General features: G+C 46.2%; 3 protein-coding genes across 3 annotated transcripts; 2 read left to right on the top strand and 1 right to left on the bottom strand.

Moving 5' to 3' along the window:
- Nucleotides 1-677: 677 nt before the first annotated feature.
- NPHP1 (nephrocystin 1) lies at nucleotides 678-12,678 on the top strand (the record flags this gene model as incomplete). Its single annotated transcript, XM_082302249.1, has 20 exons — nucleotides 678-761; nucleotides 919-983; nucleotides 1,691-1,751; nucleotides 2,226-2,362; nucleotides 2,700-2,889; nucleotides 3,073-3,174; nucleotides 3,661-3,752; nucleotides 3,874-3,913; nucleotides 4,193-4,277; nucleotides 4,857-4,951; nucleotides 5,506-5,634; nucleotides 6,467-6,541; nucleotides 6,811-6,921; nucleotides 7,847-7,929; nucleotides 8,801-8,877; nucleotides 9,156-9,255; nucleotides 9,363-9,475; nucleotides 10,770-10,843; nucleotides 10,949-10,993; nucleotides 12,400-12,678. The coding sequence occupies exons 1-20, from the start codon at nucleotides 693-695 to the stop codon at nucleotides 12,676-12,678; spliced, it is 2,022 nt and encodes a 673-aa protein (XP_082158375.1). The 5' UTR covers nucleotides 678-692.
- Nucleotides 12,679-14,378: 1,700 nt separating this feature from the next.
- Nucleotides 14,379-16,856, top strand: MALL (mal, T cell differentiation protein like). The gene is made up of 4 exons (XM_082303429.1): nucleotides 14,379-14,509; nucleotides 15,520-15,687; nucleotides 15,874-16,002; nucleotides 16,348-16,856. Exons 1-4 carry the CDS (start codon nucleotides 14,408-14,410, stop codon nucleotides 16,408-16,410), a joined length of 462 nt encoding a protein of 153 aa, XP_082159555.1. The 5' UTR covers nucleotides 14,379-14,407; the 3' UTR covers nucleotides 16,411-16,856.
- A 302-nt stretch (nucleotides 16,857-17,158) lies between these two features.
- Nucleotides 17,159-23,785, bottom strand: ASB3 (ankyrin repeat and SOCS box containing 3; the record flags this gene model as incomplete). The annotated part of the gene is made up of 9 exons (XM_082303418.1): nucleotides 17,159-17,406; nucleotides 17,971-18,104; nucleotides 18,862-19,113; nucleotides 19,828-20,025; nucleotides 21,344-21,521; nucleotides 21,691-21,826; nucleotides 22,187-22,299; nucleotides 23,117-23,278; nucleotides 23,590-23,785. The coding sequence occupies 9 exons, from the start codon at nucleotides 23,783-23,785 to the stop codon at nucleotides 17,159-17,161; spliced, it is 1,617 nt and encodes a 538-aa protein (XP_082159544.1).
- Nucleotides 23,786-24,031: the final 246 nt, after the last annotated feature.

A 24,031-nucleotide genomic window follows, 5' to 3' on the forward strand; every position in this document is an offset into this window, starting at 1 on the left:
GGGTTGTCTGCACTTGTCCAGCTCTAAGCCTGCCACTCTGCCCTTGCCAGGAAGCGCTGTCGACACAATAAACTAGCAAAAGTCATCACATGGTGTTCCTAGGTGTTTGTTTCTGGAATAAATGTGAAAACGTGCCTTACGGGCACGTGTAACAAGTCCCATTATGGGTGTGCGTGGGGACAATTAAGTGGTGAAAGAGCTCATGTGTTGGCTGGGTGAACGAGCAATGATGGAGTTGGAATTCCTCCAGGCACTTCGGATAAGGAATTGTGAAGGTAGCGGTAGCAAATTCCTTCTTCCCATTGCTAGGGAATTCCAGGAGAAGCAGTGCTGGGGGATTCCCTGCAGGCTGCTGGTTTTCAAAGGTATTATGGAGTTCTAAAAGCTCTGGGGGAGAAAAGGCACTGCCCAGCGCCCTTTAAGGCTCGGCCTTGATCTTGGAGCTCATTCCCAAACTTAACGATCCTGCCATCAGACTGCATGGTCTCCAGAGGTGCCTTCCAAACCCAACTATTCAGCGAGTCCATTACTGGCATCACAAAACGCCAAATCGTTTGTCGGCACATGAGTGGTGCCGGGGAGGTTTCAGAGCTCCGGCGCTGCCGGGACCGCGTGCTGGGTACGGAGCGCTGCCGGCCCCGCCCCGGGCCCGTCATCCGGCGGCGCCGGGGCTGTCCCGTTGCCCGGTGACGATGTCGGAGCGGCGGGCGCGGGGGCCGCTGCAGCGAGTGCAGCGCCGGAGCCGGGAGCTGCGGGCGCAGGTACCGGGACTGCACCGGGGCTGTACTGGGGCAGGTACCGGGGCTGCACCGGGGCTGTACTGGGGCAGGTACCGGGGCTGCACCGGAGCTGTACCGGGGCTGGTACCGGTCTCGCCCCCCATCCCCGGCCCCTGACCGCCCCCGTCCCCTGTTGCAGGTGGAGGCGCTGCGGGCGGAGAGCGCGGCTGCAGCCCCCGGGCAGCGGGAGGCCCTTGGGCTGAGGTGAGGGGGATCCCGACCCCATCCCGAACCCTATCCCACCCCATCCCTCGCTCCCACCGCCCCGGCCCTGCCCGAACCCTCCCCTCTCGTACCTCTATGCCTTTCGTACTGTTCGTTCCCTCTATGGCCTCTCCTCTCTTCTCCTAATTGTGCAGCTCTCTCCCTGCCCCTTTCACTCCTGTTTTCCAGACTGGCTCTTTCCCAGCCCTCTGAGGCTGAGGAAAGTCTGGAGAAGGGAAGACTGAGAGGGGAATCTCAGCAATCTATAAAAATATCTCCAAGGCAGGTGCCAAGGGGATGGTGCCAGGCTCTTTCCGGTGATGCCCAGCAACAGGATGAGGAGCAATGGCCATAAACTAAAACACAAGATCCACCTCAAATGAGGGAGAATGGCAGAGAACTGGCACAGCTGCCCAGGGAGGGTGTGGAGTCTCCCTCTTTGGAGACATCCCAAACCCACCTGGATGTATTCCCTTGTCACCTGGTCTGGGTGATCCTGCCTGGGCAGTGGGGTTGGACTGGATGATCTCCAGAGGTCCATTCCAACCCCAGCTATTCTGGGATTCTGACAAATGCTGCTGTTCGGGCTTGGAGCTCTCAACCTGCAGGGACACACAGCACCTAAAATGACACCTTTCAGTCATCAGGTGTGGTTGGGGTCAGAGTTTTAAAGAGAATACCATCTGCCTGTCTTGCTTTCAATGCAGATGTACACAGCTGAAGAAATTGGTGGAGGAGAATACAAACGCTCTCTATGCTTTGAAAAAAGTAAGTATGGAGATTAATTTGTGGTTTTCTCCAAAATTCACCACAGAGAGCATTTAAAGAACACCAACCTTCCATTTTAAATGCCTCGGGACAAGAGCAATGCCCAGCACTGCACGGTCCCTGCTTGTCATCTCTCCAATTTATACTTTTTATATCCATTTATATAATTTAAAAACTCACTTTAATGCTTTATTTTGTCCAAGTCCTGCACTTAAAATCATTTGATAAAATATTTTTCAACCCAATGCATTCTTTGGAAGCAGAGAATGCAATTTGAAACTTAACAAAGAATTTCACCTTGGCAGAGTGAAATGCTAAGAAAATTGTCACTAAAGAGGGAGTGACGGTAGCCCAGGATGGGGAAAGCTTGTAAGGCATGTCTGGAAAACTAAATTTATAGGGGAACTTTTGATTCTTTGAGCAATCTATTGGGGAGCTTTGATTCTTTGGGACATTTGTTGGGTTCTCTGTCAGGCTGATGAGCCAGCACCGGTGGGGAATTACAGCCAGAGGAAGGAAGAGGAAGAGAAGCTGTTGCTAAAACTCTCCCAGCAGCTGCAGAAACTCCTTCTTGTCTTGGATCAGGATAACGTGACAAAGAATTATCCAGGGTGAGTAGCTTAAACACACAAATGCAACCTGTTTTTTTAAAGGATGGCTGGAATGGACCTTGAAAAATCATTATCTCACCCCCTTTATTACCTGAAAAATAACAGAAGGATAAAAAAAAGAAGTGCTCACGAGAGAAGTAATTTATGACTTGCTGAGATTTTCTAAGGGTGCTGGATAATGGCTGGAATATAAGGTTTGGAGACGTTTCTTGAGGACAGAGAGTAAAACACAGGAGTGAAGATGCTGTGTCTGGATAAAGTCCTTGCAGAAGCTTGACAGCATTTCAAAAAGTTTGGTGGAAATGATAATAAAAGAAGTTTGATTTGTTTTGGGTAGGGATGAGGAACACCAGAAAGGTCCTCGTGCAGAAGATGGAAATGAAGAGGAGGAGAGTGAAGATGAAGGAAGTGAGGAGGAAGACACTGAAGAAGAAGATGAGGAGAAGATGTTGGATGATCCAAATGTCAGAGAATGTGTTGCTGTTGGAAACTTCGATGCCCAGCAGGAAGGGGATCTCACATTTGTGGTGACTATCTCTCTGTAAAGGGTTTTTACTGCAGATCACTCTGAGTTAAGCAGTAACTATAATGAAATCCTGTGCTTTTGGGATTCAGCCAGTTGTGGGATTTGGGGAAAAATTGGAGTTAGGTCCTTTTTAATTTAAACATGTGGTTGTTTTTTGTCTCTGTCTCTCCCTCCAATGCCAAAGAAAGGTGAAATCCTGCTCATACACGACAAGAAGGCGGATGGCTGGTGGGTAGCTGAAAATTCCAAGGGGGAGAGAGGCCTCGTTCCCAGGACCTACCTTGCGGTTGGTGTGCTGCAGCCTCTGTCCTAATCTCACCTCTGCTCTTTTATATAGATTAATGATCCTATATCTGCATAAAATGGGTCACAGTGCAGTGTGTTGTTTGGAAATAATGCCAATTATTTGGAAACAACTCCCATGTTTTTATCCATGGGGATGGAGATATCCATCAAAAGCAGCATTTTTGTGCCTTGTGAAGTCGTGGCAGCGAAGTTACTTGAATATAAAAGTCAGAATCTTTGTCACTAAAGGCCAGCTCTGAAAACCCCACGCTGCTTGGATTAATTTGGGCTTTTAATAATTTATCTGAAATGGGAGTCCGTGTAAACGTGGGACAGTTTTCTGCATCACAGACAGAAAATCTTCTCTTATAAACTTATTTAACTTATTCTGAACTTACACTAACGTGGGCTGTGGTTGGAGAAAGCATTTTTAAGAACAGAGCTGGGAAGAAATCAAGCAATTTGCCATTTTAAATCTGAATTCCAGGTTCCTAAGGCGGAGGAAGAAAGCCAGGAGGAGTCAGAAGAACACATAGAAGTGGTAGATGAAACAGCAGATGGAACTGAAATTAAAAAAAGGTAAATGGAGTGTCTCAGATATGGTTATGAAGCTGCTGCTATTTGAAAACAGACCAATATTTAGTGGTTAAACTTTTGTTCACGTGAGGATTTATTATAAATCCCTCTATTTTTCTTCCAGAACAGATTCCCACTGGAGTGCTGTCCGAGCCATCACAGAGGTAGGTGCCCCTCTTACAGAGGAGCTTCACCTGCCATAATCTTCATTGTTTTGTAGACAAGCTGTGCCTTTTCCCAAACACTGTCTCATATCACAGACCCTTGTTCTTAATTAACATCTGTGTTTTGGGAGTCTTTGTTAGCAAGAAATGCCACAGAAATGCTTCAGAGGAGGTGACTGAGATCCCAAGTTTCTGGTTCTGAACAGAGATGGAAATTAGGATGAAATTTGCTGTTAAATAGCAGGAACAGTAGTATCCTTTTTTCTTTCTTTTTGCTAGAATGACACTGTGGAGGTGCTGACCACCATAGGGGCAGTTCCTGCAGGATTCCGCCCATCCATGCTTTGCCAGCTCTTGGAGGAAGGTAAGGATTTCTCCTGGCAGGATTCTCAGGTGTCTGTGGTGGCTTTCTCAACCTGGTCACCAGCCTGGTGGACTAAAATCAGTATTGCTTAACTTTAGTGGGGTATTTGGCTATATTTGACCCATCAAATAATGTATAAAAGAATTCTTTTCCCTTAAATTTCAGTTTATCAATATGAAATCCTGACAAATTTCCTCACGATTTTAAAGATTTTCCTCTTTGGAAGATCCTTCCTGTTGACAGTGCAGGAAGTGTTAATTTGTTTTTATTTTATTTTAATCTTCCCTTTTTCTTAAAGGTCTTTTGGAATCTCTTCACTAGATATATTAAAACATCTCATGTTTTGTTAGTCTTTCTATTTAAAGCTGTTTCATCTCCTTTTTTTTTAATTAAATCATTGTGCTTTTGGGATGAAATACTTCAGAACACTTACAAATAGTAAACAGTGCTCATGGGAGATAATACCATAGTTTTGTTTAGTCAAATATTCAACTGGACCTGAATTTGGGGTGTTGTCCATTTTGGGGCAATAAAGATCATTTTAAAAATGAAGTGTTTTTAAATTTCCTCTTGCTGTAGGTGAAGAGTTTCGAGCAAGTTATTATTTGCAGCCTGAGCTTACTCCATCCCAGCTGGCTTTCAAAGACTTGGTGTGGAACTCTGAGAGAAATACTGTAAGTATTGCTGCTAAGGGGGCTCTGATGCCTTTGGGTTTGGGAAGTGTCAGGATCTCTGGATGGGAATTGCTGGCAGGAATTCACATTGATGGGTGAATATTGCTGGGAAGCACATGGCAGATTTCCATGTCAATCCAGACTCCTTAGCCAGTAGCGTTACCACATCCTACTCTCCAAAAATCAGCCTAAATTGTCATGTTGTATTTCTTTTAAGAGTCACCAAAGTTTGTGGGTTGCTTCCCTATCTGGGGTGAGGCAGTGGGTGACTTGTGTGAAGTTTTAAACTGATGGACACAAACTCAATTTGCCTTCTTTCCATTTGGCTAACAAGTATGTCTTAATTTGCACCATTTCTGGAATATTTCTTCTGCTGGGACCTTCTGTCTGTCCCACTGAAATATCCTTAGGGCAGAGCTAAAGGCTGGTGAAGAAATCCTGCTGCTCCCACTGCACAGGGGCTGTGGTTGGGAGAATCACCTCAGTCCATAAACACAAAATGAGACCACGTGCAGAGGGCCTTTAGGTTTCATCCTCCTCCTGCTGTATTTCAGATCCATCCTAGACCCACCAGAGTGTGCCTGATTGTCACTTTATGCAGCTGCAAGATGATCCCACCCCCTGGAACCGGCGTGCGGGTCCTCAGCCGGCAAGTCCGGCTCTGCCTCTTCGATGGCAGCCGGGTAAGGAACGTGTCTGCTTCCCAGAAAAGGACTGGAGGAGCTTTGCAACTTCCAGGATCCTTCAGGTTCTGCTTCCTCTGGTATGCAGCTCCTCCAGCTGTCTCACTTAGAAAGAGACACACAGCCTGCCTCCCAAACTGCTTAATTTATGCTCAGATGAGTCTGGTTCGAGCCCACTCACCCAGAAAAATAGAATTTAATGATAAAACAGGCCAGACTGCATTGATGGGCATTGGGCATGGCGAGGCAGGCACACTCAGCCTTGTTTCCCACCCTTGGTACTGCACAAAGCACTTGATCCCTCCCTTTTGCTGCCTTTGGTTTCTCCCCCTCTGCTTTCCTTCCGTGGTAAGTCAGGTGCAGCCCCAGAATGCCCCTGAGCAGTGTGAGGTGAGCCAGGGAGCTGCTCCTGACTCAGGGTGACAGTCACACCCGGCCCCTGGGGCTCAGGGCTGTACTGGGTGGCCCTGGGAGGGGCTGGGGCGGGAGCTCCATTGCTCTGAGTCCCTAATTTCAGGTCCCCCACCTGCCATTGTGCCTCCTGGCTTCTCTGTGCTCCTGCAGATGAGTGTTTCCCGGGCTGATCTGTCTCCTGGGATGGGCCTGGGAGCAGCTGGGTCAGGGTCACACTCCTCCACGTGCCCTTGGTCCTCTGCTCCTTTGTGGGTGTGCAGAGCAGGTTTCTATAAAACCGTAACTTTGATTATCCAGCAGTTTTCTTCCAGATGTCTTTGTTGTGTGCAGTGTTAGATCCATCTGGGATAACCCTGCATTTTCTGAAAGCAGCGGGGCTTTCCAGAAAAACTTGCTTTATCTTTTTTCCCCACCTCAGGTGCTGAGTAACATTCACACAGTGAGAGCTACGTGGCTGCCTAAAAGTCCTCAAACATGGACCTTTTCTCCAAGGGTAGGTGTCACAGCCACTGGCTGTTTACAGCTTCTTCCTTCAGTGTCACTAAAGTGTTCCTTGGTGGCACAGCTGTGCTCCATGGAAAGACAGTAAGGGGAGCAAGGTTTTGACTGGAATTGGTTCTCTCCTCATTTTTAGATGCAGTGGGATTGGGTCTGAGATCTTGTATGAGTGAGGGATGTGGTTGATGGCCTTTAAAGATCAAGATTTATTTTTCTTAGGTACATTAACTTCTTTTTTTTTTTCCCTCCCTTTCTCTGTATCAGGTGATGGGCATCCTACCCAGCCTGCTTGATGGTGACTGTTTTGTCAGGTCCAGCTCCCTGTCTTCAGACATTGGGATATTGTTTGAGCTTGGCATCACTTACAAGTGCAATGTGAGTGTGGGAAGGTGCAGTGGAAATCGCTCCAAGTGCAGGTTTATAAAGGGAACCAGCTGTCCCTAGGTAGAGAATAGGACTAGGGAACATCCCTCATTAGAGAACAGGATTAGAGAATAGGATTATCTGGAAAGACCTACAAGAAAGATGGTGAGAGACTTTTCACAAGGTCATGTAGTGACAGGAGAAGGGGGAATGACTTCCCACTGCCAGAGGGCAGGGATAGATGGGGTATTGGTGAGGAATTCTTCCCTGTGAGGGTGGAGAGGCCCTGGCACAGGTTGCCCAGGGAAGCTGGGGCTGCCCCATCCCTGGAAGTGTCTAAAGCCAGGCTGGACGGGGCTTGGAGCACGCTGGGATAGTGGAAGGTGTCCCTGCCCATGGCAGGGGGTGGAACAAGATGATCCTTAAAATCCCTTCCAACACAGACCATTCTGGGTTTCTCTGATGGGAGAATATCCCTAGAAGTCCCTCTGACTCATGGATGTGAGTATCCCTGTACAAACACTGAAATAAATTGTGCCAAAAATCCCATGTCATGGGATCACAATGGACCAGTTGTCTCTTCACTCCTGCAGTTTTCTGTGATTTATTTCAGACTAATGTCCTGTGCAGTTTGAAAACTAAAGTTTTAACTGTTTCAGCAGTATGGACAGTGGTTTCCAGCTCCAGTTTACACAGATAGAGCCTGTCCATCTGGGATATGCTGCTGGAAAGCACAACAGGTAGTAAGACAGTAGATAGTAAAGCCAGAAAAACTACCCTCAGAGAAGGCAGATTGTGATTTTTAAACACACAAGGGTGAAAGAGGAAAAGGGGGATAACTACAATGACTTTGATGCGGTTATTGTCATTAATCGTGCTTCAGTCACTCGTTCTGGGTCAGCTGCTCAAATAATTTACATTTCTCTTTTTCTTCTAGTCAACAGGTGAAAGAGGAGAGCTGAGCTGTGGCTGGGCCTTTCTGAAGCTTTTCACTTCCAGTGGGATTCCTGTTCCTTCCAAGTGAGTTTGTTGTGTGTTCCTGCTGTCCCTGTATTTACACATAGATGTACATACATCTATTTTAGAGTAAAGCTCATCTTTCATACTTACACACTGCTGGGGCATGGGGCATCCAGACCAGTCCTTTGTGATTGTGGCTCTTCTTCGTGTGCACTTTGTTGCATTATCCTTTTCCCATGTGAAGATTGGGAGACTGGTTTCCAAGGCCTGGAATCGGGTAGGAGCTGTTGTGAATGAATCTCTCACTGCTCTTGGAGTGTGAATTATATTTTGCAGCTGATTTATTATTAGTGGGTCCAGTCATCTGAAAGAATAATAAATTGTACATTATTTTATTAAATGTAGGAAAACTTTCTGTTCGCTGACAGAAATAATTCATTGTAGCTCAGACTTTCAAGACTTGGTTTTAACCAAATATTGGTGTATATATATGCATTGTGTATATGTATTCTGAATTTATCTGGGTTACAGGGGAAAAGAAATACCCACAGGACACCCGTTCTAAAAAGTCTCTAAATCTCTTCTAAATCTCATTTTTTAAATATTGTTCTACCATTTCATTAAGTAAGCATGGTATTACAGATTAAATTTCATGCTTGCTTCAGCAGTGACTTACTCTTGACAGAACAGGGATTACATTATTCTTTAACAAATTTTAAATATGAAAGATTTAAAATGTTGAAGTAATGATTCCTCAAAACCATTTTAATGAACCAATTGCTAAATTCCATACAGGAAGAATATTTGGGCTGTGGGAAAGAAACAGTGTTGTTAATGGCTTTTAAAATAATTAACCTCCCAGTATAATTAAATTCCAAAAATAGTTAAATTCCCAATATCATACAGGCTTCAAATTTATCTTTATTAACAGGATGTACGAGCTGGTCCTGAGTGGTGGAACTCCCTACGAGAGAGGTGTTGAGGTTGACCCATCAATATCAAGGAGAGGTGTGGTTTCTTTTCAAAATAATTTAAATAAGACAATGTAATTAATGCTGCATCTCCTTCACAATAGTCCCCAAAGCCTGGCTTGGGTTTGTGTGTTCTATTTTTGCATGTATTTCATTATTTATCTGCTTTTGCCTTGACTGTGGGGAGCTGGGTGGTGCCAGGCGAACTAAACTTGAAAGAGTTCTCAAGCCACTGAAATGTCCATTTTTGTAATGAGCATTTTATGAATGTTGTTTCAAACTGACTGTTTGAATCTGGGGTGTCTATTCCTGCAGCAGGCTCTGGGGTTTTTCAGCAGTTTATGAGCCTCAGGAAACAGCCTGTGCTTCTGGTGAAAGTGAAGTCACCAAGCGTGCACTCAAAAGACATCCTGAAGTGAGTCCTTCTGCTTCCCTAAAATGAAAAAGTATTCCAGATAGCCTAGAGAAATCTGCAGTGTTTGCAATAAACATCTCAACTGCTGTCCTTTATTTTCCCAATAGTTTTCTCCCTGAAACATTAGTTGGGAGCATGTGCTACATCCATCTCCTGGTGTTTTATCGGCAAATCCTTGGAGACGCCCTCCTGAAGGACAGGATGAGCATGCAAAGCACAGGTGAGCACTGGAGGAAGATCAGGTTCATCCAGGGAACGACTCTCTCCAGAGTTCCCTTTGGCAAGAGATGCTTTTGGCACTCAGGCTAAGTCATCCTCTTTATTTTGATTTTTTAATTATTATTTACTTACTGACAGTAGGGAGAGACACAAGTTGGAGAGTTCTGGTTTCAGAATTCAGTGTCTTGCCCTGATTTTGCAACTCTGTATCTTATTCAGCAGAACTAATGATAGGTTATAGCCTTCTTCATTTTAAAGTTTATTTGAAATATGGAAAAATTACGTTTCTTAATTCTACTGCGTGTGAATTTATATAGGTGAGAACTGCCACATTTACCTGATTTGATCTTCATAATTTAGGACAGTAGATCAGGCTGATGACCTCTCCTGGAGTTAAACTGCATCTTTTGGATTTTAGACTTCATTTGAAGCGACTGAAAGGCTTTATCCCAGAAGTTGTTCTGGTAGCTGTGCAACTAAAGAAAGTTTCTATTATTTCAAAATCCACCATCACTTTAGGGATAGACAACTGAAAATGTCTGTTCTACGTCCCAGAAGTCATCAGTCCTGGCTCACTTCCCTGAAATATTTTGGCATTAGTAAATGCTTTGTGTTTACTGAACTTCCCATCAGCTTCAAGGTGAAGAAACAAGTGCACATTTGCTATTTGAAATCACAAGAGAAAGAAAATGCTTCAGCCAAAATCCTGCTCTCTGTCACTTGGAATCTTATCCACAGTCTCATTAATTAAAATAATGACAGGAGTAGAGTGATTTCTCATGGAAGTGACCCAAAAAGCACCAGGACACCTGTGCAGTGGGATATGTGCCCCACTGGGTAAATTCACCGTGCACTTGGTCCCTGGTTCTCCTAAAATGCCACACCAGACACACCAGGCTGAGGTAGAACCCAAATGTGTTTATCCATAACATCCAAACCAAGCAGCACAATTGCAGCTGTGTGTAGAAAAGGCAGGTGCAGAAATGAGGGAAAACACCTCTGGCAGGTAAATCAGGAAGGGCTCCTGCTTGCTGGCATTCCCAATAAACCAGCACTGGGGTTTGTGTGTCTCCTCTCCTAGTTTAACTGTCTCTCAGCCACTGAGAATTGGCTGCAGCCAGAGAACAGTTTTTAGGGAGTTCTCCTACCTTCCCTGCTCTGGAGAACTGTTACAGCTCATTTTCCCTTTGGAATAATCTGACGGGAGGGGTTGTGTTGGCTGCCTGGATGTGCCAATACTTTGAAAACTATCCTGATTCTTCCTTAGCCTTGAATGTGTTTGTGTTCTGTTTCAGACTTAATCTGTAATCCTGTTTTAGCAACTTTCCCTCGACTCCTGGATCAGCCAGACCTGATGGACGCACTTCGGGTATGTTACCTTGTCAGGATTTCCAGGCAAAATTTGATCTTTTTTTTGTCTTGTGAAAAGATAAAGTTCTCCACAGCCTTGGTCTGATTTCACATTTCATTTTAGAGTGCCTGGGCAGACAAAGAAAGAACATTGAAGAGAACTGAGAAGGTAACAAACTACAGGTTTTTCTTTCCATAAATGCAGGGTAATTCCAGCTAGCTGCTCCCTGCCAGTGCAAGTGCTGCTTAGCTTTTCCTCTCACTGTACATCTGTTTAGAAAATAGAGATATGTAAATGCAGTTCTTAACATTTCTCACCCAGATTTATAACAGTAAACCAGGAGCAGGAGGAAAATTAAATTAACTTGTAAATTTTTATTTCAATGTTGTTAGGGGGGAACCTGTTACAGGTACCCAGACTGTGGCTCCCTGTCATGATGTGCATCCAATACTTGGCTGGTAAAAGCTTTCCATGGATACAAGAGGGGCTGTGTGTGCCTGCAAAATCATCTTCCCTACTCCAAACTCTGAGGTCCAGTCCTCCCACAATCTGCCTGGGAAAAGGCCCCCAAATTCCTCAGATCTCCCTACCCCAGAACAGTTGTAATCCCACATTTTGGCGTGTAGAACTGACCTGGTTGTCCCCAGGCTCACTCACACCTTGTCCTACCCACTGTCCCCTGGACAGAGAGCAGCTGCAGGGAACTGAATGAGAAAGCCATTGGCTCTCAGTGCTGGATTTCCTGGGAGCAGCAGTGGGATATTTCATTCCCTGTGCAAGCTCCTGAATCGATGCCCAAGGATGGCTCCCCGTTTACGCAAAACAAGCACCCGCTGAGTCAGAGCGTCTTTTTCAGGGCCATTCATTCAAAAGGAAAGCAGATTGCTCATGGAATTGGTAACTCCCTGGGATGCCAGAACCATCCAGTTCTACCTGACTGGCATGTGCCACTCCCACGGGAGGATTGTTGCCTGCTGAATGCTCACCCTTCCCGCGGTCCCGTGAGGCCAAGCTGTGAAATGCTCCCTGCCAGGCACAGTGCTCCCGGGGCTGGGACACTCCGGACTTGGATCTTTTCCATGTGTTTGATAATTTACCAGGCTGATCCTTAGTGTCTGGGTTTTCCAGCCTGATCCTAACAAGGGAGCACACCACGCACCAAGAGTGGGACAACAGTGCCCAGGGGCAGTCTCACCTCCTGCTCCAAGGAGTGGGATTGGAGCCACTCTCCACCTAGGACAACAGGGAAATGAGAGGAGTTTGGGCTTCCAGGGCAGGGAGGATGTGACACTGCTTTTAAGAAGAAATACAAATACCCCACGAGCAAAGGGCTCTCAGTGCCTGTGGTTTATGGGAAGGCTGACAGAGTTCAGGGAGGAGGTTCGTTGAAACACTGGAGAGGCTTATCCAAGATAACGGATGTGTGTTTAGGAAGGTCAAATCTCTTCCCGTTGTTTTCCTGGGAACTGGGAGTGAGTTGTTCAGGGTTTTTCCCCTGTGTACAATACTTTGGAGAAGTGCTTGGCAACACCACGTGTTTGCACTGAACTGTTTTCAAACACTCTTCTCTGCAGAGAGATCAAGAATTCCTGAAGTCCGCGTTTGTCCTGGTGTACCACGACTCTGTGTTCCCTCTGCTCCACACCACATTCCTCCCCAGCTACAAATGGGCTGAGGAAGAGGTGGAATTGTCTCGCTGGAAGGTGATCCATGACTTCCTGAAAAGGAGCCGGGAGAACGATGGTGCGCTGGAGTACCTGCTGTCATCAGAAAACACCCACAGGGCCTTTGACATCTCAGAGCTGGCCTATGATTTCTTAGGAGAAGTGAGGGAAAACTATCCAGGAGAATGAGCAATCCAGGCTCTCTAAGGACATGGTAACAATAAAATTAAATTCTTACCAAATAGATTGTGTAGGATCTGAATTGTAATGGATATTTTAGCACAATTAAGATTTTGAGAGAGACTAAAATTATTTTATCGGTTTGTCTACTGGAAATTGTATTTTAAATTTTTAACTTTGCAGCATTAGACAAGGCTCTGGTTGCCTGTTATTACCTGTTGCAGCCATGTCAGGTATCATATTTTGCCGAAGCTCAGGTAGCCCTTTTCTCCTCTTGTGCAGCTTCCCATTAATTTCCAGTGTTATTTTAATCAGGGTGAGCAAAAGGCTCTTTGTCCCAGTCCCCCAGCAGACTGGGAGCAGGGAAGGGAAAGAGCAGCAATCTTTAAGAATGCTGCTGAGCAAGGGCAGCCACCTTAGGGGAAGAATCCTCTCTTGCCCAACCAGTGACCAGAAGGGCGCTCCGTTTTTAGACTGTTTGCCTGTTCTTCTCCCCCACTCAGGAGAAGGCTGGGTTACTCCCAGGAATGTGCTTGACCCAACACAATAACAGGTGGTGGGAATCCTGGGAATGCTGCAGTTCCCCAGGATGATTTCCTCTGTGCTGACCCCTGAGCGCTTTGTAACCACAGGCTCTGTGTGCTGCCCACTCCCAGAGGAAAGTGATTAATCCACTTTCTCTTTAGTGCTGGAGCACGTGGGTGCTTCCTGCAGGGCAGTGGGGACACTGCCACCAAGTCACATGTGGATTTAAGCCCAGACCAGGCACAATTTTGTCTGGTGCTATTTAAAAGAAGATCCTTGAAAGCCTCTGCTGCATGGAGCCCGAAACCAGCTCCCACTGGAGTATCTGTAAACTGGAGCCTGCAGAAATACCACAGAACACTTGCCCAGCCTAGGAAGGGCTCAGACAAGAGACATGGGTTTGATCTTTGCTCTGTGTTGCGCAAGAGCTTGGTATAGAAGCCAAGGTCCTGAGGCATCACCAGTCTTGCCTACCGGAGCTGGGATATCTCACTGGGACAGTGTCCTCTTCCTGCTGTAGCCCACTGCCCGAGTTAATGGGGTCATTCTGTCCTCTCTGGGCCACCAGGCAGAAGTGCCACCCCCAGTCTTTCATCCCACCCCTTATCTGGGAGTTCTAGGGCAAGGCAGAGTGTGCTGGATGAGACAGCAAGTGCTTCCCAAATCCAAAATGCATTTGCCAGGAGGCAGAAATTCCTGTAGCTCTCCTTCAAACCTTACTGGGCACTTGGGAGCACATTGCCAAACCCTCCTGGTGTGTTTGTAAAAATTGCCTGCTAGTTTCTGAAAGGTTGGATGTGCCTGGAGGGTGTGGAGGGGTCTGACGTGACCACGGAGCAGAAACCTGAACAGAAGGGGGAGGAGACAACGACACTGGAAGCAAAAATATTTCAGGCTTGGAAGCGTGCCAAGGACAATTGTTTGCAGGAAACATTTCTGTCCCGGCAAGGTGTAGGACGTTTTTTCCTTTCCCCCGTAGTTAATGACCTCGCACTGGTGCGCGGTGGGGCCGGGGTCCTGCTCTGTCCCATCCCGGCTGGCAGTGGGATGCACAAAGCCGCCGCAGTCTGCGGCCGGGGCAGCGGCGCGATGCCAGCCCGGGCCGGTTCCTGTGCTTACGTCCCGCGGGCGTGTCCCTTAAATCCCGCACGGGAGCGGCGCGGGGCAGGCGAGCGCCAGCGGAGCCGAGCGGAGCGGTGTCAGCGGAGGAGAGATGGCCTCGGTGGGTCCCTCTGCAGCCTCCACGCAACCCGCCCTGCCCTCGGGACCCGCCGTCTTCAAAACCATCCCCTACGCCTTCATCCTGCCGGAGATTGTGAGTATACCTGGCTCCGCTGCCTCACGGCACCCGCTCCTAGCTAAAATCCCCCAAAACCATCCTGAAGGCACCACTAATGGCAAGTGACATCTTGTCTTTGAGCTTACGCTGAATGCACAAAGGCGGTATTTGTGATTTTAGGAGCAGCTTGAGGACAAGGTACACCAGCTCCATCACAGAGTCTTTGTGAGGGTCACCGGCCGCCGTGGGGTTGGGAGAGGCTGAAGAGCTGCTGGCTCGTCCCGGGCAGAAGCAGCTCTTGTTGTCACATAGAAATGGCTTGAAAATCGAGGGAATTTTGCTCTCTGTATCAAATCATTCCAGGGGTTGAAGGCAATTGGGCGTCTTGTAATGTGTGACATTCCATGATTCTTTCAATTGCTTCTGGGTCCAGAGGGCATCCAGTGGGACTGGCCAAGATAGCAGCTGGTGTACTTTTCCACAGTGCACAGGGCTGGCAACCCACACACCCCGTGCTCCACAGACACAATCCCTGCCCATGGCGGCAGGTTCAGCTCCCCGCTGCAGTTCCAGGGGTTTCACCCACCGCCGCTGGGATGGCATAGGGCAGCACAGGCTCATCCCGATAAGCCCGTGTGCTGTTTGCGCTCAGTAACTGCTTTGGGTGGATCCAGAGCGAGCGACTCACTCCAGGCTGAGAGGAGACTTCCTCCTGTGGTGATTCCAAGCCCTGGAGATTAACGAGCGGGCAGGGCTGGGTTGAGGCAGCCATTCACTTTTCCCAGATAAAAGCACATTTTCTGGCTTCTCCATCAAATCCCTCGGGGTGAGACACTTCCTTGTGTAGAAGGCAGCAGCAAACCCTTCCCTTTTCTGTGAACAGTCATTTCCCATGACTTGTTGTCGCGCCGGGATGCTCTTGGAAAGATGCAGGGGTTCCGCTGGCTGCTGCAGCTGGCCTGGGAGGGAGATGAGGAGGGAATTAGGGAGGAAAAGGTCTTTTCCTCATCTCACACTCATCGGAGGCGCCTGTTTGTCCCTGGCAGCTCTGCGGGACCTGGGTGTGGATCCTTGTCGCTGCTACCTCCGTCTCCTTGCCGCTGCTGCAGGGATGGGTGATGTACGTGTCCCTCACCTCCTGGCTCATCTCCCTGCTGCTCCTCTTAGGCTACCTCCTCGGCTATCACAGGAACAGCGAGAACTGGAAAGTGCTGGTAAGGAGGGGAAGGAACACGGGCAGATGTTGGCAGCAGTGGTGTGGGCACGGGACCACACCATGGTGACCCACCAGCCCTTTCCTCCTTTTGCCTCGATTGGAAAGTCCAGGGGAGCTCTGCTGTGAAACCACTGCCTGGGAAGGTTCGTCCCTTTGGGGCACTCACGGGTGCCTTATTTTGCAGGACAGTTTGTACCACGGTGCCACGGCCATTCTGTACATGAGCGCCGCAGTCCTGCAGGCCAACGCGACCATCAACTCTGAGCTGGACATCAACGGGCCGCTCAACTACCAACTCAACAGTGCTGCATCGGTGAGTCCAGAGCACCCTGCCAGCTGCAGAACACACAGTTCCCCCTGGGAGAGGCAACAGCACATGCTAAAGCCACAGCAGAGCCACCCCAAGCCCCACGGTGTCACACTGAGCAGAGCTTCAGCTCCTCACCTGTGTGGGTCGTGCAGCCAGCATCAGCTTCTCAGAGTCCACCAGCTCACGGACAGCCTGGCATGGCTGGATCCTGGGAAAAGCTGAGGTTTTGCCTGTCCTTTGAGGCTTAAGGAGAGCTCTAGGCTGGGAGGCTTTCCCAGGCTGAGAGCACTGGGAGGAGATGGGGTTTGACTCTGCCAGCTGACCCTTCCTCTTCTTCCTCTCGTGCAGTTCTTCGCCTTCCTCACGACCTTCCTGTACATCCTCCACGCCTTCAGCATCTACTACCAGTGATCCTGGCAGCACTGGATTCACCTTTGCAGGACAAGGGCTTTCCCAGTGTGAGGGACCCTGCTGTCTTCCCAAGGTGTCCCTGCCCCAGCCCTGTCACCAGGCCTCAGGAACAGCAGGTCCTTTTGCACTTCATCACAGGAGGGATGTGCTGGCACACGTTGGTGTGCCTGTGGGACATTTCCTGCCTTGCCTGGGGGCTACGCAAGGGGAGGGAGGGGCGCAGGCCCCAAGCCTCCAACTCTGACATTCTGCCAAATATTGACAACCAAGGGAAGGGAGGAAAAAAAAAAAAGATCTCTCTTCTTTCAGCAAACAATCTCCTTTCTTATGTTATTTGCCTTTCTCCAGTTCAGCTCCATCCCTCCCCAACACAAATTCTTAACAATGATAGAAGATTGTGTTCCTTGACTTTCTGTTGGTTTCATTTGGTAAATGCTGTATTTGGAATAAAGTGTCAACTGACAGACTTTGACTACTCTGTGAGGTGTGTTCACTGAACAAGCTCATTTTACTCCCCGAGAGTTAGCAAAGAAACAGAAGATGTTTGCTTAGAAAGCTACAACAGATTTTAAACAAGTAAATCACAGAACTCCTAGGAAATTTCTAGATGTCGTATAAAACTACAGCGTGAAAAGAATGATTACAACAGATATTTACAGCAGTTCTCCACCCGTGTCTCCTGATTCCCATTACAAAACCTGCAGCCGCGGAGTCCAGGCACTGGCACCGCCATCACCGAGCACTGGTGTTACTGGTGTCCCTCCTCCATATCCTCAGCCTCGGAGTGACTGGAAGGAGCTCCCTCCTCTCTCTGCTCCAGGGAATCCTCTGCATCTGGGACAGTGTTGGCTCTCAGCACATCCAGGTAGAGCAGGTAGTCCTGGAGGCAGGCGGGCAGCGGCAATTCCCGGATCACACGCTCCGAGCGCAGGCGCTCGCTCCCCAGCAGGGACCGGATCTCCAGGCGGCACAGGTGAGACAGGGAAGGAAGGAAGGCTGGAAAATGAAACCCCAAGTCAAACACAGAGCAGCTCTTACAACACTAATATATTTACTAATATATTTACTAATCTCAATTGCCCCAAATAACCCCCCCACCTTTTTTTTTTTAACTCCAAAAACATCCTCATTAGTTTCAAACATTCCAAAGGAAGTATTATTAAATGACATTATCACTTGAACAACTTAAAAATGATTACAGACCCTTTCGAAGAATTTTCTTTGGAAGGAATAATTAACAAAGACACAAAGAATAATTAACGAAGTGCAGTTTTTCAGTCACATAACACGACCTGCTTTTCTGAAGGCTGAACTATGAAAAATTCCTGCACAACCAATTGAAGCTTTTTGTCTGGTCACATTTTGATTACATTTTTTATGGTTTGTATTTAATTACTGTCCAATGCCTACAAAACAGGACAGATGCTTCATTCGAAATACAAATCAAATTAAAAAAATAAAACATAACTAAGTCATATTGTCATCTTCCACTAAATCTCCCCACCTGCAGCCTGGAAGCTGGATACCTGGAGACATCATTTTCCTGTCTGTATTCCTTACCAAAATGGCTCTTGGAAGTCCAAGTGAACTTCTCCCTGTATTGGGAAAGGTGTTGCTCCACAACTGGAGGAAGTCTGCTCCAATTCATGAACTCCAGGATGAAATTAAGGACATCCTCACTCATGGAGAAAATCCTGCATAACAAAAACTCCCCTAAAATACCTTTTAAAAGTATTTGTGGATTACAGAATAAAAGACCAAAAAGCATCACATGTGATACACAAGGACAGTGAGATTTGTTCAGTCACTGAGTTGCAAACTTCAAGCGTGTTTACTACAGCCTGCAGAAAATACAAATATTTCATAACTCTAAATATTAAGTTTAATCATGTAGTGCCCAGTTAAATAGAAAATATCACCAAGCTACAAGTTATTTGTATGTAGAAAAACTTCAATAAAAATAACAATTTTAAAAAATCTGACTGGAATTTTTGCCACATTGTGTTAAACAAAACAGTCTCAAACTGCATCCGTTTCCTCTCCTCCCAGCCTTGGCCCAGCATCACTTCCCATTTGTTTCCCATCCCTCCGGAGCTGTTTCTCCCATTGGAATTTCTTCTTAGCATGGCTGTATTGAAGTATCACACACACAAAACTCGCAGCTAAATTTGGGGATTAATAAGAGATGTTCGATATAAATTTGGGAAGTGATGCTTTATTGCTACCCTAGAAAAAGGCAATTTCCAGTCTGGCATTCTTCCTAAATAAAACTGTTTTGCTGCCCCCAGACATGACGTGTGAATGATTTATTTCAGACTTTCCACAACCCCTCCCATTCCTGATGGTGGCAACTGATTGTCAAGGGCCATCCTGTGAAAGCCCTCCTTCAGTAGCAACTTTGCACATTAGCACGAGACCTTTAAGTCAATAAAGGCAAGGCTCCCTGCTTACCAGAACCTGCACATGAAATTCACAGGGTTGAAGCCAGCCAGGAGCAGACAGGGCAGCCACTCCTTGTATTCCTTCTGCACCGTGCTGCTGTAGTGGATGAAGTCCGTTAATTCCTCCTCTGAGGGCAGGGAACAGCCCAGCCTCAGGAAGCGCCGGAACAGAGCAAACTTCTTATGGCACAGGCAGTGTGCCAAGTTAATCCCACGCAGGGTGATCCCATATTTCAGGAGAACATCAATGAACTGATAGTACCTGTGAGCAGGAGAAGGAACAGTGCATCCCGTGAGTTCTCCCTCAGGAAGCACCTACCACTTTTTACACCTGTCTCTAATAAAACACTTTAAAATGTTTGTAAAATCCTTTTGTCATTACCTGTTGCAACAAGGTAACAGGATAAGGACTGAGATGATGACTGATAATTAGTGTTGCTTTTTAGTGCTTAGATGGCACATTACCTCATAGAAGTGGTGACACGTTATCTGCCTCATTCACAGGACAGTTCAGCAGCCACCTGCTCTGCATCCCTTCCTAATTTATTTATTATAAAGCAACACCAGGACAGAAAGAGAAAAAATGGTGTCCAAGGATTTTTAAAGGCAGCTTCCTAGGAGTATGCCACGAACTAAATTCACTACTAACAAACCCCATTAAGGGAAATGGCAGCACCTACACCATAAATAAATTTCAACCCATGTACAAGAAATAATCTGTTAAAATCTGAGAGGATTCGAAAGCCTTTTTTGAAGATGTTTTCCTTAACGCAGCACATGAGCCACATTCCAGGACTCCACATTAACATTCCCAAGGAGGAATATTAATGAGGAGTGCTTGCAAAGGGGAAACACACTGGAATTCTGGAAAAATATTATATGACAGACAGCAATTGAGGGAGAAAGGCAGGAAATTGCATGTCTAAAGTAAGTTAGTTAAAGCAAATACAATTTCAAAATAGAAGAGGTTACTTACTGCTTTTGGAAGATCATACACATGGGGGACCTGCAGTCGAAATCCAGGCATTCCTGAGCATCTGGGCTGAAGCCCTGCTCAAGCAGCATTTCCAGGCACTCCCTGTACCCGCCGTAGAGCGCGGAATACACAGGGCTCACTTTGCCCTCGCCCTTGTCACAAATCCGGTCAGTGATTGGAATCAGCAACTCCAGTATCCTGCAGATATTTAAAACCACTGTTTTCTGATCTTAGGCAAGGATTAATCTTAAACACATGGTCAGCTTTTCACAGGGTCATTGCAGCTTTGGAAGAAAATAGTCGTTTTTCACTCTTGAGTTTGCAGCTTTATAATTCATACACAGACCCCTGGCAAACGTTGTGCTTTGGGATGGATTTAGGATGGAAAAGAAATATTTGAAACCAAACCAGGGGCAGCTACTTCCTATAATCCAACAATTCTTTTTACAGCAGCACAACACCACCGCACATTAAATCCCAACTCCAAGGAAGTTTGGAAGCACACTGGAAATGTGAGTTGCAAATGAAATGAATTCCTAGTTCTATGAAAGAGAAAAATCCTTCTGTTTACAGCTCACACCCCAGGCCACATCACATTAGTGACAAACACAAGTTCCTCTGCTGCTGGAAATTACTGGTGCTGCTAAAGGGTTGCCAGTGATGCATCATCATTTATATATTTAAATGCTGTCACACGTGAGAATCATGGAGTTCCTGAGAGATGCTTCTCCCCAGTGGTCTACTCCCAAAACTTCCTTCCACTCTTGGCTCTCTGCTCTGGAACTGACTTGTACCTCTGAAACTGAGCAAAGCTACAAATGCATCTCTGGAAGGACTAAAGAAACTGTTTTGTGGCTTTGATTTTTCTGGCTGGTTCAGTTAATTCAATTTGCATAGAATTACTTCTGCTACTTAATGGTTAAGAATATAATTGTAATTAGCAGCTGTTCAAGTCATGTATAATGTATAACAATCTTACTTACACTTTTAAAAGGAAAAGTAATATGGCCATGGAGTGAATTGATATCTGGTTCAGCACTGTGGAAAACCCTTTAAACTCTCTAGGATACGGATCAAACCCAGGTTAGATGCTGAATTAAAAATCACATAATCACAGAATGTTTGGGGTTGCAAGGGACTACAAAGGTGATCCAGTTCCACCCCCTGCCATGGGCAGGGACACCTTCCACTATCCCAGGTTGCTCCAAGCCCCATCCAACCTAGCCTGGAACAGTTCCAGGGATGGGGCAGCCACAGCTTCTCTGGGCAACCTGTGCCAGGGCCTCATCACCCTCACAGGGAAGCATTTTTCTCTACTATTCTATCTAAACCTACTCCCTGTCAGTGTGGAAGAAACTCCTAAGAGACATTTAAAATACGAAAATAATCAGGACTTCTAAACTACAGATCAGTTTGAACACTCCATTTTTCTCCCTTTTAAGGCTGAACTTCCTCCTTTGGGGATCAGATCTGTGTGACCAGGACCTTCTGTCTGAATGCCTTTGCAAGCACCTACTTTGCATGGCCCATCTCAGCTGCTGCATTAATGGGTAACTGCCAGTTATCCTCGTTGCAGTAGAGGTTTGGGTCTGCCCCTGCTGCCAGCAGCAGCTCCACGCAATCCAGGTGTCCCTCCTGCGCAGCAATCAGCAGGGGAGTGGCCCTGTCCTTGGCCTGGCAGTTGACATCTGCACCTGACACAAAACAAAACCAAAGTCACATCCATCAGTCATTAATTTTCACAGGATGGCTTCAAACTCGGCAAGTTTTCTGCAGCAAAAAGGAAATAAAACCTCTACTATTCAAACTTGCATTTAGTAAGAGTTGCTGGAAGCAGCAAGGGAAATGAAGGATCGTGGTTACCATGGGACAGAAGCAGCCGCAGACTCTCCAGCCGGCCATACTGAGCAGCCACAAACAGAGGGGTAATTCCAAAGTCATCCCGACAGTCCTTGCTGGCCCCTTTCTCCAGGAGCATTTGCATAATCTCAGTGGAACCCTGAAACAAATATTTATTCTTAACCAGCAGGAAAGCAAGATTACATGATCTGGTTTTTCCCCACATGTTCCAAATAGAAATAATAGAACCCACAAGATATTCAATATTCTGAACATGCACTGAAAAATTAACGGTAAAAGAAATTAGACAAGTTCAGATTGATCACTTTTGCTCATTTACATGAAAAACTCATTTGTATGTGTTAGAACCATTAAGCCAACATATTTTTAAGTACAAGCATACCACTGCTAGGGTAAGTTAGGAAAAATTAGTGACAAAAATGCAATAATCATTAAATAAATAATTAGCCCTCAGAATACACCAGTTACATGGTAATTATATGATCTGCTCACAGGTTACCTGAAAGGAAGCTTGGTGCAAAGAATTCCATCCAGACCAAGAATGAGAACCTTCAACATTTGCTCCATGTTGGAGCAGAAACTTGACAACCTCTGCGTGTCTATTTTCAACAGCTTCCATGGAACATTAGTTAAAAAAAAATAAAAAGAATTCTTATTGAAGAATTTTCAAAAGAAATAATTTAAGTATTTGGATTTAAGAGCTCAAAATGTCTCACTGCCAACATCCTGAAACAATAATAGTAATTTTTTTAAACTTGCCCATTATATAGTTACTTGTCTTTTATGTTTAGATCCCCAAAACAGTGTTGGAGAATGGAAATGATACCAAAATTCCCCCAAACTTGGAAAAGACTTGGAAACAAAGGTAACATGGCACCCATGATGTCTGGGTACAGAGGTGAGTACACAAATAAAAATATTTAATCAGACAATTTAGACCCTCAGGATTCACTGTAACTGAAGTTTTAAGCATTTAATTATGTCAAACATAAATCATAGAAAAAATGCTAAAATAATGGACCTTAATTGCCAAACTAGGAATGTCAAAAATAAGTCTTTTTACATAAGAATTAGGGAGGAATTAGAAAAACAAAAAAGACTTGAAACAGCCTCATACAGCCTGTACCTTCTAAAGTTTTTCTGTGCTTTCTGATGCAGAAACCTGTGCTAAAGTTTTCTGCTTTCTGATGCAGAAAACAAATCTGCTTTTGTAATTTTGTTTGAAAACACTGTCTTAAGAAGATACACCGGTAAATAAAAGGTCATTTCCACACCCACTCCGCCTCTGAGTCTAAAGCCTGGCATTTAGGCTACAAAAAAATGGAGCGTGGCAGGCAGCAAAGGAATTGTGGCGAGTTTAACCTTGGAGAAACTTGAATTTAAACTGGTGGGTTTAAACTCTTTGGGATTTGAGGAAAGCTCATGTCACCTAGGAAGAGTGGGGTGGTGGCAGATTCAGTGGTGACATTGTTGAGGTCAACCCCAGCTTCCAGGAGAACCCGGAGACATTCCACAGAGCCGTGACGGGCTGAGAGGTGCAGAGCACACAGCCCTTCAAACGTCCTTGAGTGGATGTAGTCATCAGATGGAGCTGCAGAGGAGTATAATGTTGGGGGGGGGGGGGGGGGGGAAGGGATATTTAGCAGCGAATTACAAAATACAATCATTTTAAGAAAATAACAGAGTTATTTGAGATGTGTGGCCTATGGAACACCCATGAATGTGCTGTTAACACCTCAAGTATCACCCATTAACTGAACCGCGCCAACTTCTCTTTACCGCAGCTGTGAAACCACACACAAAATCCCCAAACAAGAACAGGAGAAATCTATGTAAATTGTATCTTCTATGACAGGGTAATTTAGCAGCAAACCACACTACTTCCCATTAGATTTTCCTTACCTGTATCAATGAGCAGCTTCAGGCAATCACTGGAATTGTGTGCTGCCGCTTCGTGGATGGGCAACCACCTCCTGTTATCCGGGACATCAACGCTGTATCCCCGATTAATTAATTCCTTCAGTATTTCAACGTTTCCTTCTCTGGCTGCAAGGCCCACAGCCGAGCACCGGTCGGAATAAGCTTCCGTGAAATCCATCCCTGGTGTGGAACTCTGCAGGAGGAGGAAAGGAGAGGAGGCAAAAAAAAGAGAGAGATGCGAGTTGGTACAGTATATAAACGAGGGGGGTTTTGTTTGTTGTGCAGAGGATTTGGTTTGTAGGGAGATGGTGGTTTGGGGGGGTAGTTAGCTTGGGGGGTTGGGGCAGGTGGTTTGTGGATTTTGAGGGGAGATGGTTGTGGGGTTTGAGGCAAGGTGGTTGTTTTGGAGGTGGTTGTTTGGAAG

The sequence above is a fragment of the Coloeus monedula genome, assembly GCF_965178545.1.
Source record: "Coloeus monedula genome assembly, chromosome: 2".
NCBI lineage: Eukaryota > Metazoa > Chordata > Aves > Passeriformes > Corvidae > Coloeus > Coloeus monedula.

Excerpts from the sequence above, each read along its gene's own strand:
- MALL (XM_082303429.1), top strand. The coding sequence starts at position 14,408 with ATGGCCTCGGTGGGTCCCTCTGCAGCCTCCACGCAACCCGCCCTGCCC. Across the intron at positions 14,510-15,519 it reads CCTTCATCCTGCCGGAGATT|CTCTGCGGGACCTGGGTGTG; the intron begins GTGAGTATACCT and ends TGTCCCTGGCAG. Across the intron at positions 15,688-15,873 it reads GCGAGAACTGGAAAGTGCTG|GACAGTTTGTACCACGGTGC; the intron begins GTAAGGAGGGGA and ends CTTATTTTGCAG.